Source organism: Eublepharis macularius, chromosome 8, assembly GCF_028583425.1.
Source record: "Eublepharis macularius isolate TG4126 chromosome 8, MPM_Emac_v1.0, whole genome shotgun sequence".
NCBI lineage: Eukaryota > Metazoa > Chordata > Lepidosauria > Squamata > Eublepharidae > Eublepharis > Eublepharis macularius.
In genome coordinates, this window is record NC_072797.1 from 116,258,383 (window position 1) to 116,276,193 (window position 17,811).

General features: G+C 43.2%; 1 protein-coding gene across 1 annotated transcript; it reads right to left on the reverse strand.

Annotated features, from left to right (window-relative positions):
• Positions 1-5,318: 5,318 nt before the first annotated feature.
• On the reverse strand, positions 5,319-6,466 carry TUSC1 (tumor suppressor candidate 1). The gene has a single exon (XM_054987006.1). It carries the CDS (start codon positions 6,389-6,391, stop codon positions 5,855-5,857), a length of 537 nt encoding a protein of 178 aa, XP_054842981.1. The 5' UTR covers positions 6,392-6,466; the 3' UTR covers positions 5,319-5,854.
• Between the last annotated feature and the right edge of the window lie 11,345 nt (positions 6,467-17,811).

Consider the following 17,811-nt stretch of genomic DNA (forward strand, 5'->3'; position numbering starts at 1 on the left):
GTATTTCATTCATTTCATTGGGCCCCAAGGCCTGTTAAAAAATCCTTCCCTGATGTCTTAACGTTCCCAAGAAGACAAGCAGAACATTGTAATATTTAATAAAACTCAAATTAGGTCTCAGAAGAGCAATACAGAGTATATTAAATATAGCCTCAACACTTTGCTGCTCTGCTCATCTGCATGTGTTAAATAGCTACTTAACACACAGTGATTAAATATTGCTGCACATAGATTCCACTGCATTATCTGCAGCATGCTTAGGTGGGTGACAGTAGCTGAGGAAAGAGTAATAGGGATAGGCCAGGGAAATGGCTGTCCTAGCTCACATGATAGTGCATATTTATATACATGTGAATCTAACGGGAGAAAATAAAAAATTTAAAATGTTGGAATTCCCGCTAAACCAACTCCAAGTGTATTATGGATATTTATGTGATTTATTAAGTTTTACATAGCATATGTTGGCAACGAAGATGTTTAGTTATATTTAAACTCGCTAGGAGCGCTGTTCGTCTTACAAAAAATGGAATGCCTTTGAGCATCAAACACGCCACCGAGATCGCTGGCATAATCGGTGATCTTTAGGGTGCAGACAAATACAAACGTGTCTTCTCTAAGCCACTTGGAGAGCTGGTAGTTGGAATCTAGTACGGTGATTGGTCAGTCTTGTTGCTACCCCCGATGGCGGTGACCAATTTGTGTATTCGTGTACATTTTGTGCAGAGTGCAAAGAGTTTGTCTATACCCAAACTCTTTGGTTGTGCGCACGTGTCGCTATAGAGGCGCTTGGTTAGCAATACCCATAATTCTTATCACTGACAGTCTTCTGATGTTATTTCCTTTCATGGTGTTTCCTGAGTCTCATATGGAAGTGAGTGTTTAATCTGTGTAGTAGTGTGGTGTTTTACTGATGGAAGTTTGGCCTATAACCTCATTGAGTGGCAGTATTTCAATATGAGTAGGAAAATTACTATTTTACATCATCACAGCCAGCAAAGTGTACAGTGAACAATGACTCTGTAAAAACAAAAGATGCGACAACAGTGTTGTGTGATACAGCATCTGCTGTAGACCACATGGAGAGTGGGCACATGGCCCCATTTTCTGTTGACCACGTGAAGAGTGAGCATGTTCTTGGTAATTTTGTCCATTGACTGCATTTATTTTTTCTGATTTGAACTATAAAATGGTGATTTTCTTGAGTAAACTGAGAATACCCCTAAACCTTTCTTTAAAGAAAAAAAGCACTGCTAGTAACAAAGCCCATTGTAGGAAAAAATACAACAGGCTCTAGAAAGGGGAAGGCAGGTAGGCGAGCATTGCCACTCCAGTCTTGGGTCATCTTCACTGGTTCTCAATTTGATTCACAGCCCATTCTGCTGGTATTGACTTTTAAAGCCGTATATAGTCTGGGGCAAGTATATTTCAAGAACTGAACCTAACTGCCCACTACAGTAATGTTCTGAAGACCTGCTTTGGTGCCCCCCCTTCTGAGCTTAGATGGGTGGCAACTCAAGAGAGGGCTTTCTCAAAAGAGGTGCCAAGATTGTAGAACTCGCTCCTCAGGGATATTCATCTATCCATCATTGTCTTCCACCAGCAGGTAAAAACATGTCTGTCATTCCCTGAATACTCCCTCCTTTCTGCCCTATGTTTTATAATTGATGTTTCTCTGCTTTTATACATATGTATTTTAGTTGTGGATTTAGCTTGTTTAGGATGTTTTTTTAAACTGCTCTGTTTTCACTTGTTAGCTGCCTTGATGGCCCTGATTGGGCTGAAAAGCTATTTACAAAGCTTGCAAATAAATAAATATGTACATTTCCCACCTCTTAGATACACACCTTAATGTGGAGAGGAGGTTGAGTGTGTCAGTGAAGCTGAGAACAGTGTCATCAGGAATTCTGATTCTGTCAAGGGTCTAAATTCCTAGCAGTCACTCAAGGCGGAATGGTCAAAGCTGAGAGCAGAACCCCAAGTGACAAAAGGCACAGATTGGACACTTGTCAGCTTCCCTCAAGTTTTGATGGGAAATGTAGGCATCCTAGTCTTGCAGCTTGGCTCTCTGACTGCTGTCCAATGGACTTTTCAACTGTCACTTGTCCAACATTCTGCCAAGCTGCCTACATTTCCCATCAAAACTTGAGGGAAGCTGACAAGTGTCCAATCTGTGCCTTCTGTCACTTGTGGTTCTGCTTTGAGACACCAGATTAAGATACACCAATCACATTCAGGAAACAGTGTACTGTTCACATTAGCAGAAGTGAATGAACAGTTCCACCGGTGATGGGGATGGAGGAATCCTTGAAGGGCAGCAACCGGGCAGCAGCAGAAGTGGAAGATGATGCTGGCAGAGGATATTTAATAGACAACAGCAATGACACTTCAGGTAACCCTGGTTAGTACTATGCAGAAAAAGGCCATGATAAATTGATCATTCCATACCTCGAAAACACAACAATGAAACAACCCAAAACAAGATATAGTGCTGGAAGGCAGGACTCCCCAGGCTGGAAGGCACTCAGTTAGCTACTAGGGAAGGGCAGAGGACAAGTACAAATAGTGCTGGTCTTAATGACACAATCCAGGGTGGATTTGATTTAAATCAAACTGATTTAAATCACGATTTAAATCACTAGTCATTAAGGCTTGATTTAAATCATAGTTTTCTACATAAAGACTAATTCTTGCTGGTATAACTTTAATATGCAAGTAGATGCCTGCCTTACCGATAGGTAAAGGAACTTCATTAAAGTATTCCCAAACTGGGTCTCTTTTACGGCCTGCTGCCATTATAGGTTTTTTCCTCCAAGGAAAGAATGTGATAAACCTCAGGTCATACACACAAAAGATCCAAAGACTTGTGCAGTATTGTGCTCAAAAAGTTTCACTTGCATTTTGTACTGCTTGCCCCTCCCTCCTCACACTTAGTTTCTTCTTGTGCAGATCTATTCCACTCCAAACAATCAGAAAAATATTGTTTCTATTCACTGAACTTCTTGAAACTTAGCACTGGAGGGGTTGATTCTGTCTTCATAGGTTTGTAGAACAATAGGATTAAGGTCTTTTTCTCAACTTTGTTCATGTTATAACATTTTTGCTGTGAAGAAGAGGCATGTGATCTCTGCTGAGCTGACACAAATTCAGTTTTGAGAACTGCAAAACCAAGCTTCTGTGATAATATCTTGTAGGCAGAGAAACTGCCCAATAATCTTACAAAAACCTCTGGAAGAGCATGTCATTGTGAATGGATTAATGGAATTTATTTACCAAAAAAATTAAACATATACAGCCTTATTCTACATAATTAAAAACTAATCTTTATTTCATGATGGAATAACCTTTGGATGGTAATATATTTTCCTCAAAAAGCATTTTATTTTAAAAAATCCAATTTAAATCAAAAAAATCCGATTTAAATCAAAAAAATCCGATTTAAATAAAAAAAATCCGATTTTTTTATTTTTTTAAAAAAAACATTGATTTTTATCCACCCTGACACAACCCGATTAAAGCTAAAAAGACATTCAATTGCTGATCTGAATAGATGCAAAAGTGAACATGAAATGTGAGCAGTATAAATCAAAGTAAGCTTGAAATCATAAAACAAGAAACTGAATGTTTACACATTGCAATCCTGGGTGTGTGGACTGATTTGGGACATTTTTCAGTCAGAAAATTACAAAGCATTTTACTCTGGAAATGATGAATTCAGAAGAAATGGTGTAGTGCTACTAGTGAGGTGAGACGTAGCACAACCTGGAGCTATAATGCAAAGTCTGACAGAATAGCATCAATTAGTCTTCATGGATCACAAAAAAGTAAAGCAGAATCAAACACTGTCAGAAAATTTGAAGTAGGATTACAAAATGAAGCAAGAGAGTGACTCATAGAACTTTACGAAGCCAACTATTTGTTCATTGCAAACACGTGCTTCAGGTAAGTGAACAGAGTTGTATACATGGACATCACTGGATGGCCAACATAGGAATCAAATAGATTACATAATTGGAAGCAGAAGATCGAGAAACTCTATTCTTTCTGCTAAACTAAGGCTAGGAGTTGATTATGGTACAAACCATGAATTGTTTATACCAAAAAACAGAATGAAGCTGAACTCCAGAACAATCATGGTGCCAAAATATAATCTAAGTAACATTCTAGAAGATTTTAAAGACTATGTAAAGACAAGATACCCTGACCTGGATAGCCTGATCTCGTCAGATCTCAGAAGCTAAGTAGGTCGGCCTTGGTTAGTAATTGGATGGGGGACATCCAACGAAGACCAGGGTTGCAGAGGCAGGCAATGGCAAAACATCTGTTAGTCTCGACTTGAGGGCACTCTCCACTACCAAAGACAAGATATGGATTACTAAATTCAACTAAATGCAAAGAACTTTGGGCTGAAACTCGAGACATAATCAAGGAAGAATATGCAAAGAATTCCTATAGCCAGAAGTAACAAACAGCCTCTATGGATGACTTACGAAACTCTTCGAATTGTTAAAGACACATAAGAAGCCAAAGTAACAGAACTGTATCCGTTCAGCAACTTGCACACAAAGAGCACTATTGCAATAACCAGTGCAAAGCAATAGAACAACAAAAAAGAAGAAGAGATCTGATCCACAAGAGCCATGTTTAGGAAGGAAACCATGGGCATAATACAATTCTTTTGATTATATGGAGAGACTTCAGCATGTGCCAAGGCTGAAACTCAATGGACGCATATTTGTCTGTTGAGGAACAATGCACAGGATTGGACATTTAGACATCATCCATTGGTTCCTTCTACTTCATCTATAACAGCAACTAAGATTTTTGTGTGTGTTTGTTTGTGTGGCATTCAGGAGCAGGGATGTTTTTCCCTAACCTTCCCCAGAGGCCATCACATATGTACTGGTCTGGAACTACAAGTAGCATCAAACATGCTACTGTTGGGAGACATCCTGTCTCCCAATTTGACAACACACACACAGGCCCAGGCTGCATTTTAGATAATCACATCCCTTTTTCAAATGATCGTTCGAGAGACTGTTGCTAAAGAAGCAGAGGAGTTAGCCCTGTTAGTCTGTGGTAGCAAAATCAAAAAGAGTCCAGTAGCACCTTTAACAATAAAATTGGTTAGTCTTAAAGGTGCTACTGGACTCTTTTTGATTTTGTTGCTAAAGAAGGCTTTCTAAAGTTAACCATCATGTTTCTCAGGGCACAACCTTGCAAGGGTCATGGCCAAAGAGCAACCTAACCCCAAAGCTTCTCACCCAACCCCTGTAGATCGTTCAGCACACCATAAGCCTACAAATGACTAGAACAGAAACTGCAGCGCACTGAAAATTTATTTTGCAGGAACATTAATCGGCTTTGTTAAACGGAGGCAACATGTAAAAGCCTGTAAATCAACCTGTTGTCACCAGGACTTGCATACAAAATTTCCCCCCCTTTCCTGCAAAAGATTTACAGGAATTCCAGCTTCGAATTAGTCTGGCATATAGGGTTCCCCCCGCCCCACTTTAGACAATCAAATGCTTTTATGAGACTCTCAGAGACGGCACTGATCTCTACTGCCTCACGAGGTGCATCACACTGGGGAGGGGAGCACGAGGTCTCCCGCCGGCAGACAGAGAGGGCGATGAAGAACCCTGGAAATCCGCGCATCTCGGCCCAAGCACAGTGAGCGGGAGGCAGGATCTCCGCCAGCTTCTCTCTCGGGAGGCTGCTGCGAGGCCCGAAGCGGGGGCAGGCCAGCGCCCATTGCCTCCTGCCAGGGACAAAGGCAGGTACTCCGGGGGGAGGGGGGGTCCACCTCGCGACGCCGACTAACGGCACCACGGCCTCGCGACTGGGAAAATGGCGGCTACACCTGACGCCCCTCCTCCGCCTGCGCGCCCAACTCGCGTCCCTTCTCAGCCAGCCGGTCCCGCGGCAGCTCCTGCTCGCGCGAGAGACAGGCGTCTTCAGGCTCCGCCTCCGGCTCTTGAGAAGGCAGGGGGGACGGCGACAGCGGCGGCGATCGCGGTTGCTGCAGCTTCAGGGCCTGGCGGAAGAGGCTGCGGTTCTCTCTGCGCAGGCGCCGGTTCTCCAGCTTCAGCCTCGCGTTCTCGTCCCGCAGGCGCCCGCTCTGCCTCTCGCGCTCTTCGCTCAGCCTCAGCGCTTCGGCGTGGCTGGCCGCCAAGTCCGCGTATCGCTCCGCCAGCTGCTGGGGCGAGCCGCCCGCCCGGCCTCGCCAGCCGCCGCACACGCAGCACTCCCCTGCCACGCCGCGACCCCTCCGCGCGGAGAGGCTGCTGCTGCTGTTGGCGCCGCTGCAGCACGCGCCGCCACCGCCTCCCCCAACACGGGCGCCGCAGAAGCAGCAGCTCCAGTGTCGGCTCGCACTGCGCGTGCGTCTCATCCGTCGTCCTCGGCCCCTCTCTAGGCTTTGAGAGGAAGAAGTGGAAGCGGTTCTGTCCCCGAGCTATGGCACCGAAAGGGGTGGGGCTTGCGAGGGGGCGGGGCAGAGCCGAGGAGATCAGCTGGCTCTTCCGCCGCGCTCAATTCAGTTTCTCTGGCAACGCCGCTTAGCAAGGTGGTGGCATCAGCTGCAGCCAGAAGGAAGGGCAAGGCTGTGCCCGTGAGGCAGCCTGGCCAGTCTGGTCTCACCTTAACAGAGCCTCCGTCTCCACCCCTCTTGGCTGTAGAGGCAGTGTGGTGTAGTGGCTTCAGGTGGGTGGCCATGCTTGGCTGTAGTAGCAGAGCAAGACTTGGGTCCAGTAGCCCCTGTAAGACTAACAGAATTTGTGGTATCCATCTGACAGAAGGACTCACATTTTGGCTGTATCTGAAGAAGTGAGCTGTGACACACAAAAGCTCATACCCTACCACTAATATTGTTAGTCTTGTAAGCGCTACTGGACTCTTGTTCTTTTCTACTGTTACAGACAGGTTAACCCGGCTACCCATGTGGAGGTAGGACTTTGGAGCCCTGGGTTCAAATGCCCACTCAGATACGAAGTTTAATGGGTGGCTTCTGGCCCCTCGCTATCTCTCAACTACTTTGCAGGAAGTTTTAGATGGGTAGTTGTGTTGCTCTGTAGTAGAACAGCACGATTTTTGTCACCTTAAGAGACCAAAAAGATTTTCAGAGTATAAGCCCCTTCATATTCGAGTAGGAGTGGAGAACCTGGCTGGTTATATAAAGGCCCAGGGACCTCCCTTCCTACTTGTATCTGAAGAAGGGAATACTAACTCTTGAAAGCTTATACCCAGAAAATCTTGGTCTCTAAGGTACAACTAGACAAAAATCCTGCAGTTCTACTGTGCACTGTTGTTGTGATGATGACCACCAGCCAGTGTGATGTAGTAGTTAATGTGTTAAGCTAGGTTCTGGGAGACCCAGGTTTGAAGCCTCACAAATCCATGGGACCCCAGTGAGTGACCTTGAGCTAGTCCCACACACTCAGCCTAACCTACCTCACAAGGTTGTTGTGAGAATAAAGTAGGATAATTATGTAAGCCAGCTTTGGTCCCCATTGGGAAGAAAGGTGGAGTATAAATTAAGTAAATAAATAAATAGGGAAAAGTGTATACACTCTAAACTGCTTGGAGGACAATCTGTTTAAAATTACTCTGATAAAACAGATCCTGTGTCATCATTCTAAACAGTCATTAATGCTTTCTCCTGCACATATGTGGGCAAACCCCCCATATGATAGCTATTCAGTCTAATCCTATGCATGCTTAGGATTTACTCCTACTAAACATTTGTGGGAGTAAGCCTGATGGAATAGACTTGAATAGGATTCTGAGCAGGCTGGCTTAGGATGTCCCTCTTATTAAATTCACTAGCACTTACTTCCAAATATGCATATAGAATTGTGCTCTTAACTTTTTTATCTTTTCTTGGGGTTCTTACAGGGTGAATAATTTCGTTTTCTGGAATTCACTTTTTTTAGATATAGCCATTGATTCCTATTATTCTCTTTTTTTCACTTCTAAGACCAGAGTTTCTCTTTCATTTCTCTTTGAAGAAAAGTGAAAAAGGCCCTTTTGTAACTCCAGCCCTTGCAGTTGTTTTGTTTTACACTCCAGGGTGGTACTGCAGCAGGAAGATAGGAAAGCTTGGGAAGACATTGCCAGCCTCTGAGCATCTACAGTGAAATTTTGCAGAACCTCCATTCCTGCACATTCTCATTTGAAATTTCTCTTTAATCAAAAAGGAATTGATTAGAAATTGGCTCCAAATTCCTAAAAAGAGGAAAAGAAAAGGATTGCTGGACTTCCAGGATAAACTGGCTAAAGAGGAAATGAGAGAATTTGAACCATCTTACTTTCCTTTTCACCTTTTCCGTACATCTGAATGGGCAAAGTGAGGATTCCAATCTGTATTGGCAGTAATTATTCCATAGCAACTAAAGGCCAGATCTCATATGTCTGTACATGCTCATCACTTGGTTATTGCACTCATCAGCCTTTGACTTTGTGAATGAGCCTTCACAGATTAGTTGATAAGGATAATATTTGTCCACCAACCCCGCTACATCAGAGAAGCAATACTTCTCAGTAGAAATATTTCTTATATTCAGCTGCTGCCAGGCATCAAGGAACCAAGTGATGAGAAACAAGTAATATTAATATCCTAATATTATACGGCATGGGTTGTATTGGTAATAATGCTGGAAAGTGCTGTCAGGTCATAGCCAACTTATGGTGAGCCCTGTTGGGGTTTTCAAAGCAGGAGACTAACGGTGGTTTGCCATTGTTTGTCTCTATATAGTGACCCTCATCTTCCTTGGTAGTCTGCCATCCAATTGCTAACCAAACTGATGCTGAATAGCTTCCACAACCTGATGAGATGGGGCTAAACTGGGCTATCCAGGTCAGGGGTGTATTAGATGTTTTTAAAAGATCACTTGCATCTGCAGTACAATTATCTTAAGGCTACAGTGCATATATGATTCTACTCTAGCGTTCGGCTTACCCGTATCTTGACTATTTATTCAATTGCCTATTTGAGTTTATTTCTTATTAGATTGCACTGTGAATGTTGATACAGTCAGTAGGATGAGACATCTCATAAGCAATGTAATAGAACTAGGATGGCAGAAATCTGAAACAAACCTGAAGCATTTGACGTGTTATAATATAGTCCTATTACCTTTATAGTAATGTCGTCTTTACCAGTTCTGTTTGACATACTTTCTGGAAAGACAAGCATGGAAGCCTTCCTGACCACCTCAAACAGGCCGGAAAGAAGGCGCCATCTATTGGATACTGGGCTGTGGAATTTCTTTTTTAAGTAAACAGGAGCAAATACATCTCCGTATCACCAAATGCCAGTGCACTGCTCTCCTTTTATTGCCTACCCCATTCTTATCCACAAAGTCCGTGTTCTTGAATGTGATTGAGTACGACCGATTTTGCAATAAATGCTACCACATACATTGTGAAATTAAACATCCTCAAGTTTTCCCAATGGAAGAAATGCTCTCACAAGACAGAACCACCTTCAGGCTCTGCCTCTCGGTTTTTATTTTAAATTTTATCATTAACACAACAATGACTTATTGACTCCAATCCCCAAGCACCTAATGATAAATCAAGAAGAAATGCCTCTATTATAGTAAAGTTGTTTAAAAAATCCTGGTTTCAGAAACAACTTCAGTACAGGCTGTTGCTTTGTTAAATGGAGGTAACCTTCAACAGGAAGATAAGAACTTTCAGCGTGTATAATAGTTATAAAAGCTGCCTTCAGAAGGTCTTTCACATCACCTTCTACTTCATCCTTTCAACTGGAGATGTTGAAGACTGCCTCGGGACGCTCCTCCTGGGTAGAGATCCATGTGGTGAGACTAAGAAGATTATATTTAAATTCCTTTGCTTCCGGTTATCTTGATCCAACATAGAATCATAGAGTTGGAAGGGGACTTAGAGACCATCTAGTCTAACACTCTGACCTAAAGCACCGGTGACCAGTATTCATCCAGCTGCTCCTTGAAGACTGTCAATGGGGGAGAACTCACCACATCCCTAGGCAGCCAATTCCATGATTGAACTACTCTTAACGTGAAGAAGTTTTTCCTAATGTCCCACCAGTACCTTCCCTCCTATATTTTAACTCATTTCGAGTCCTATACTCTGTTGCCAATAAGAACACCTCCCTTCACTCCCCTAAGTGACAGCATTTTGAATACTTAAAAGAGAGTCATCATGTCTCATCTCAGCCTCCTCCAAACGGAACATTTCCAAGTCCCTCAGTCTTTCCGCATAGGGTTTGGTCTCCAGGGCTCTGATCATTTTGCTTGCTCTCCTCTGCACCCGTTCCAATTTGTCCACATCTTTTTTGAAGTGAGGTCTCCAGAACTGCAAACAGTACTCCAAGTGGGGCCTGACCAATGCAGTATATAGTACGACAATGGCATCCTGTGATTTGGACACTCCAACATTGTGTTTGCCTTTTTTGCTGCTGCATCACTAACTGCTCTTATTTAGCTTCCCATCAACCCATATCCCAAGATCTTGTTCACACAGTCTGCTCCCCAGAAGTGTATCTCCCATCCAGTATTCATTTTGCACTTTTGTTACCCAGGTGCAGAACCCGGCACTTGTCCATGTTAAATCGAACCTTATTCAAATGTGTTCTTATTCCAGTGTGTTCAGATCTCTCTTAATTCTATATCTTCAAGGTTGTTTGTCCTTAGTGTCATCAGCAAATTTAATGAATAATCCCTTCACGCCCTTATCCAAATCATTTATAAAAATATTGAAAAGCTTGGGGCCCAGAATCAAGCCCTGTGGCACTCCTCTGGACACCTCCCTCCAATCAGTTCCCGGTCCATCTATCCTAGAGTCCAGTCCACAGTCCTCCAGTTTATCCATCAGAACAGCATGAGGAATTTTGTCAAAAGCTTTCCTGAAATCCAGATAAACTGTATCAACAGCATTCTTATGATCCAGTAAGCCTGTCACTTGATTATAGAAGGAGATGAGGTTAGTGTGGCAGGACCTTTTGGGGACAAATCCATGCTGACTTCCTTGTATCACCATGTTGTCCATCAGATGCTTGCAGACTGATGCTTTTAATATCTGCTTGAGTATCTTCCCTGGGACAGAGGTCAAGCTGGCGGGCCTGTAGTTCCCTGGATCATCTTTTTTTCCCTCCTGAAGATTGGTATGATATTTGCCCTCCTCCAGTCTTCCTGCACATCACCTGTCCTCCAAGAGGCAGGAAAGATGATTGATAAAAGGGTCTGCAAATTCTTTAGAAAGTTCTTTAAGCCCTCTTGGGTGCACCCCATCTGGCTTGGGCTTTGTACACATCCAGTGAAGCAAAGTGCTTCTCCACAACTTCTCTGCCCATGTCAACTAGCAGCAATGGGGGTATCTCTCCCTTTACTTTCCATTTGCTTCTCACATATATGAAGACCATCTTTTTGTTGTAGCAAATCACCCTGGCCAGTCTCAGCTTATCCTGAGCTTTGGCCTCCCTGACAGTTGCCTCACAGTGCCTAGCTATCCCTGTATACTCAGCTTTAGATGCATTTCCTTCCCTCCATTTCTGGAACATCTCATTTTCCTTCCCTTAGCTCACCACAGAGCTCTCTGTTTATCCACATTGGCTTCTTAGATCCTTTACTGCAATTCCTTCTTACTGTAATGGTGATGACTTAAGCCTGCAAGATCTCTTATTTTAGGAGAGCCCTTCCTTCACTTGCTCTTTTTCCTTCCAGCATTCATGTCCATGGAATAATTCTCATCATCAGGGCTTTTTTTCTGAGAAAAGAGGTGGTGGAACTCAGTGGGTTCCCCTTGAAGAAAATGGTCATATGGCTGGTGGCCCCGCCCCCTGATCTCCAGACAGAGGGGAGATTGCCCTCCGCGCTGCTCGGTGGTGGGGAGGGCAATCTAAACTCCCCTCTGTCTGGAGATCAGGGGGCGGAGCCACCAGCCATGTGACCATTTTCAAGAGGTTCCAGAACTCCATTCCACCACATTCCAGCTGAAAAAAAGCCCTGCTCATCATATCTCTTAAGTTTGTTAACATCTGCCTTACTAAAATCAAGGACGCACATTTGGCTACATAATCAACACATGACACCAAGAGTTTAAGAAGAGGTCCTCAAAATTACTTTTTTTTTAGTCTCACAGATGAAAATGCTTTCTGTTGCATTGATCTAATTTCTTAGAAGCTGTTTTGAGGAGTTCAGATGCATTGGTTTATTCTTTGAGACAGATACTGTGCTTCATAGGAGTGTATAAATCCTGTCTCCTTTAGAACAAAGATAAACATTGCTGCCATGCAGATAGCTGGCCCTGACAACATAATGGATATGGACATGGTAGCCCTGCTCTGTTGACCCTTTTAATTGTTCTTCCTAAATGTTTTATGCAATCCGTCAGCATAGGGAACTACTGATGTCAGACAAAAACAGTGATAGTTTGATAAAGCATATAATGTCACCTACAGTATCACTGCACATTGGCTAGAATACAAGAATCACAGCATATCTGTTCTCAATAGTTCTGTACACTGGCAGTGTAGTAGTAAGGCCTGATTATGGAAAATCCTCTCTATATCAGTACTAAATTGCATTTTAAAAAAACATAGTGCCAATGCCAGCCATCTATCATGAAATCATTGAGTATTAAAAGTATAGAGGTATGTTATATTGCTACAATGTGTGTGAGGGTGCATAAGAGGCCCTTGAGGCCTCAGATCAGAGAAGCAAGGAGGTTCTCTACTGTTCCTCCTCCTATATGAAAAATATAGGAGTAGAGGTAGTTACTCCTGAGTACTTCTACATATCACCATTATTTGTGCAAATGCAAATGTTGTCAGTATTTTCTGTTGACTTTGAACTGCCATTTCTTGTTGTAAAGGTTTTCTTTAATCTGTAATTATATATGGCTGCACATGAAAAGATGTTGCCATTTACATCCTGAGGTATTGTTGCAGCTGCTGCTCTGAAGGTTTCCTTCCAAAGCCCAATATGAAGCTGTTTGATTACCAGAAAACAGAGTTATGAGCTGCCATCAAGGGCACTTATTGATACTTGACAGCATGAATTCGCCCTTACGGAAATAATGACTAGCGAGTTAAGAATAGGTAATACCACTTGTGTTTTATTTATGCCTCGGAGATGCACCACAATATTAAAAGCCATCAAGCATCAGCATTGCTATTTGACGACATCGTTTAATCTCAAACATGTGTTGCTATAGAATTGAGAGATAAATAAAGGAATTATGAGCCAGAGTGTTAATTAGGATTCATACGGCAGCGAGAAAATGATACCCTGCCTTAAAATACCACATGCAAGATAGAAGCAATACAATTACAGAGTGCAAATAACATTTAAACAATGCATATTATATAAGGTACATTAAATTCCATGGAGTTGACTTGGCTTCCAGTACTCAACACTGTCGTTGATTGAGATATCAGGACTGAAGCCAGAGTTTCTAGATCCAAACTCCTTTGAGATAGCCATGTAAACCCAAGCTTAGCACTGCCTGATGATCTAATCAACATATCAACTTATTTCTCTGCATGTAAAAACTTGAGCAAAGACATTCCCTGGCAAAATGAGCAACAACTTAATCACTAGTGTACCTGCTATGCTACAGCCTATCTTATCAAGTGGGATTTCAATACATTTGCTAATAAAATAGGGTCAATATATATTAAATTTGCATTGAGGTATCCAGTGACTAGGATGTAGAAATTTAACATTAGGCATGCCCTAGAGTTTGGATAGGCACCATGGGATCTCCCCTGTGAACAGCAGACCTCATCAACTGTTTCTGAAACTGCCCTTAGAAAGGATTTACGATATGCAGCTGCTGTTTGAGAAAGGCAAGAACCAAGGTTCCTTAAGAGCAGCAGTCATTGTGCCATGCTGTGGCTCAGACTGTTCCATGTTTTAGTTGACTGCCTTTTGGCCAGTTTAGATGGATTCTATGTGAGTGTTGCTGATGAGATAGTCCATATTTTGGGCAACAACCCAGGCAAAGAATAAAAGGCCATTTTAAATTATTAGATAAAACAAGAGCCTTGTAGCACCTACAATATAATCACTTCTGCTTCAGTTCTTCAGACAGGGACAAACATCAGCATAATTTACATTAACCATTCCTTAAACTACAGCACTGACCTGAGACACAAGACTGTAGGCTAAACAGATATCCAGGATTTACCTATAAATTGGGGCATCACGTCCAGCAGAAAGAAGTAACAGAACATTTTCCTCCTCCTCCTAAGACATAAAAGGCAAACCACGTTGTTGATGACCCACTTTTTATCCTTGCACAGGCGCAGTACGTGGGGATAAGAACTTAGTCATTGGCAAAATGGGTTTCCCTCTTGATGCCTCCTTGGGGCCTCTAGAGGCCAAGGAAGGCCCAATACAGTGGCAGGGAGGGCTGCACCACTGCGACAGCCTCCTTGGGGACCTGCAGAGGGTCATGCTGCCATGGCTGCGGAAGTAGCAGTGAGGCTCAGCGCATTGGCGCACCAATCCCAAGACCCTGCAGCAACTGCCATGGCAGCAGGAAGGCCCAGCATGGCAGCAGTCCTGAGAAGGCCAGGGCAGCACAATGGGCCCCTGAATGCTCCTGTGCTCCACAGTGGGCAGATTTTGGCCCATTTGAGGCCAAATCAGGCCTGTTTGGGCCTGAAATTGGAGCCCTCCAGGGCCCATCGCACTGCCCTGGCAGTGTTCCTGCACTCTGCAGCGGCCTGATTTTGGCCCCAAATAGGCCCGATTCAGCCTCAAACATGCTGAAATTGGCCCACTGCGGAGCACAGGAATGCTGCTGGGGCAATGCAATGAACCCTGGAGTGCTCCTGCGCTTCACAGCAGCCTGATTTCGGCCCATTTGAGGCTGAATCGGCCTCATTTGGGCTGTGGCACACAGAAGCACTCCAGGGCCCATTGCACCACCCTGGCAGTGTTCCTGTGCTCTGCAGCAGGTTGCTTATGGCCTCTAATGGGCTGAAATCGCACCATTGTTGAGCTGAGGAGTTGTTTTTAGAGCTTGGTCACTAGTCACTAATAATAACCTACCTATACCTGCCCTATACACCAAAGGTCCAGAAGATCTTGCCTTCCCACAGGATTTGGAGGGCTGTTTACAGACAGCCCTCCAAATTGAAGAAAGCAGCTATCCATCAGCAACACTGGAAAACCCAATGGATTCACAGCTCAGCAGACCTGGGTGCCACCATTGAGTCTCTCTAGATGTGACCTCTTACACAAGCATGCTCAAGTGAAGGGAGACACAATGTTAGCTGGGAAACGTATGCATTTAAAAGACCAAGCCAAAGGCTTCATTAGTTTCGCCTCCCTACAAAGAGCTTGAGATCACTCCTGGGAGAGTTTATTAATTTCCCCTTCTTGTCCCTGAAGGCTATGTTAATTTCACCTCCCAGTCTGGGAGGCAAAGAAGACATAAACAACCCCTCCGAGGAGTGATCTCCAGCTCGAGGTATAACTGATGAAACCTGGGGCTCCATCTTTTAAACTCCTACATTTCCCAGCTAACATTGCGTCTCCCTTCACTTGAGCATCCTTGTATAAGAGATCTCATCTAGAGAGACTCTCTGTCCCTACATCTATTCAAGCAATACTGTTTTTAAATAGTGCACCAGCCGCATCATTCATTGGCTCATTCATCTGCACATCTTCTGGTGTATGTCATCATGTGCTAGTATTGCTTTTCTGCTATTTACGTCATTCATGATGTACTCTCAGCGCAAGAAACAATGGAAAAAGTCTGCAATGGAAACAAATCAGACATTCAACTTGGGAAAACAGCAGAGGAGCATTTTAGGCTCCTGAGAATTCAGTGTCATAGTTATAGGTTGCTATATTTCATCAATAACAAGAACAACTTTCAAATGAGAACTCCAGTGTGAAGCTAAAAGAGTTGAAAGTAAAGTACACTTTTTACACTATCAGTCCTTGGCTTCATGAGCATAGAAAATAGCTTTCTTACTGTAGCTATCTTACAAGTTTATATACACTTCGTTGCTTTGCCAGTTCTTCTCCACTGTAATTGTTCCAAACTCTGGTAGGATCTTTTATTCTTTTGAGAGAACCATGTATTGCTCTGCAATACACCTATCTGCGGATTGTTTCACTGTCTTCCTTTATTTTATTAATTACACTTGTAGTCCGCCTTTCTTGCTGAGACACAAGGCAAATTACAAAATTAGAAAACAATGCAATAAAGAAAAAAACAGTATAAAGCATACCATAAACAATGCAACTACTAGATTACAAAAATTAGAGCACAAACAAAATAACACATACAATTAATATTCTTCTCCTTTGCCTTCTTTCTTTTTGTCTCTTCTGTATTTCTGGCAGCTCATGATAACACTTCATGCTCCTGATAATTGGGATCCCATTCACAAAAGTTTATACCATGATAAATGGTATTAGTCTTTTGGTGCCGTAGGGCTCTTTGTTGTTTTGGCTGCTAACACAGCTAACCATCTGGAATTTGTCATTAGATAGACAAGGATATGTCCAGATCAATGACTGAAATATTCTGCCATGCACTTGTTCATTATTTCAAAAATGTAGCCAAGAATTGGCAGGGAGGAAATATAGCTCGCAATGTGAATTAAAACATGGGTTTTGGGGGGGGGGGGGCGGGCAGTTTTAGGTCAATTTTGATTTCCTAATAAGAACGGGCAAATTACTTTGTACATAGAAAAGAATGGCAGTTCCTGTTTTAGTCAACTTGTGCATTATATTCATCAGTTTATTTTAGTTACATGACATTTTAAGAACATGGGAGAGAAAGGGAATTTGTTTTTGTGGCAGCAAGAGCTCAGTCAAGAGGGATTGCTGCTGTTCTGTAAATTTGGAGAGAAATTATATATACTTGATCCTCTTACTGCCTGAGCCTCGGCAACAGTAGCAGAGACAACAAACTACAGGTCAAAGAAACAGATAGCTGGTTGGGGGAAGGTGCCTGAGTGGCTGGATGTAGGTATTACAGGGCCAAGCTACAAGTGACAAATGACACAGGTTAGACACTTGTCAGCTTCCCTCAAGTTTTGATGGGAAATGTAGGCAGCTTGGCAGAATGTTGGACAAGTGACAGTTGAAAAGTCCATTGGACAGCAATCGGAGAGCCAAGCTGCAAGACCAGGACGCCTACATTTCTCATCAAAACTTGAGGGAAGCTGACAAGTGTCCAACCTGTGTCAGGCGTCACTTGTAGCTTGGCCTACAGTCAGGGGCAAGGTCTGCAAAGCTGCTAGTAGGGCTTTGGTGAGCAGCAGCCATTTTGCTCCATCAGAAGCTGAAGGTGGGACTGCAAAGCATCCAAAGAGGTTTAGAGCTGTACCCAAAAAAGTTGTCTTGTGGCTCCTAAAAGACTTAAAGATTTACTAACTCGATGACGTTATTTGCTGCAACAGGCTAACATGTCTATACCATGGGTTTGCATTTGTGCAATTGAGCACCAACTGAATAGCTCCTGGCTTGAATCCAGTGATGCATATGCAAAAAACTTAGATAGACTTAGCATGATTCGACTTGTGCAAGATCTAATGCCTTCTTCTTGTATCTTACCATGCACAGTAATTGCTTGCATGCCATCTTGGGTAAGAAGAAAAACAGCTTGGAATATGCTATGTTTAACGTGCTGCAATGGGCCAACTTGAAGTTTATTTCACACTTCTGCTTGCTCAAGGACCCTAGCACATGACAAAATCTTCCAGAGAATCAGGGCTCATTTCGAGGGGGAACACACAGGAACACAGTTCCGGCAGTTCCTCAAAAAGGTCACATGTCAGGTCGCCCTGCCCACCTGACTCTT

What these genes read in the sequence shown, in the direction of transcription:
- TUSC1 (XM_054987006.1), bottom strand. Translation starts at nt 6,391, where the DNA reads ATGAGACGCACGCGCAGTGCGAGCCGACACTGGAGCTGCTGCTTCTGC.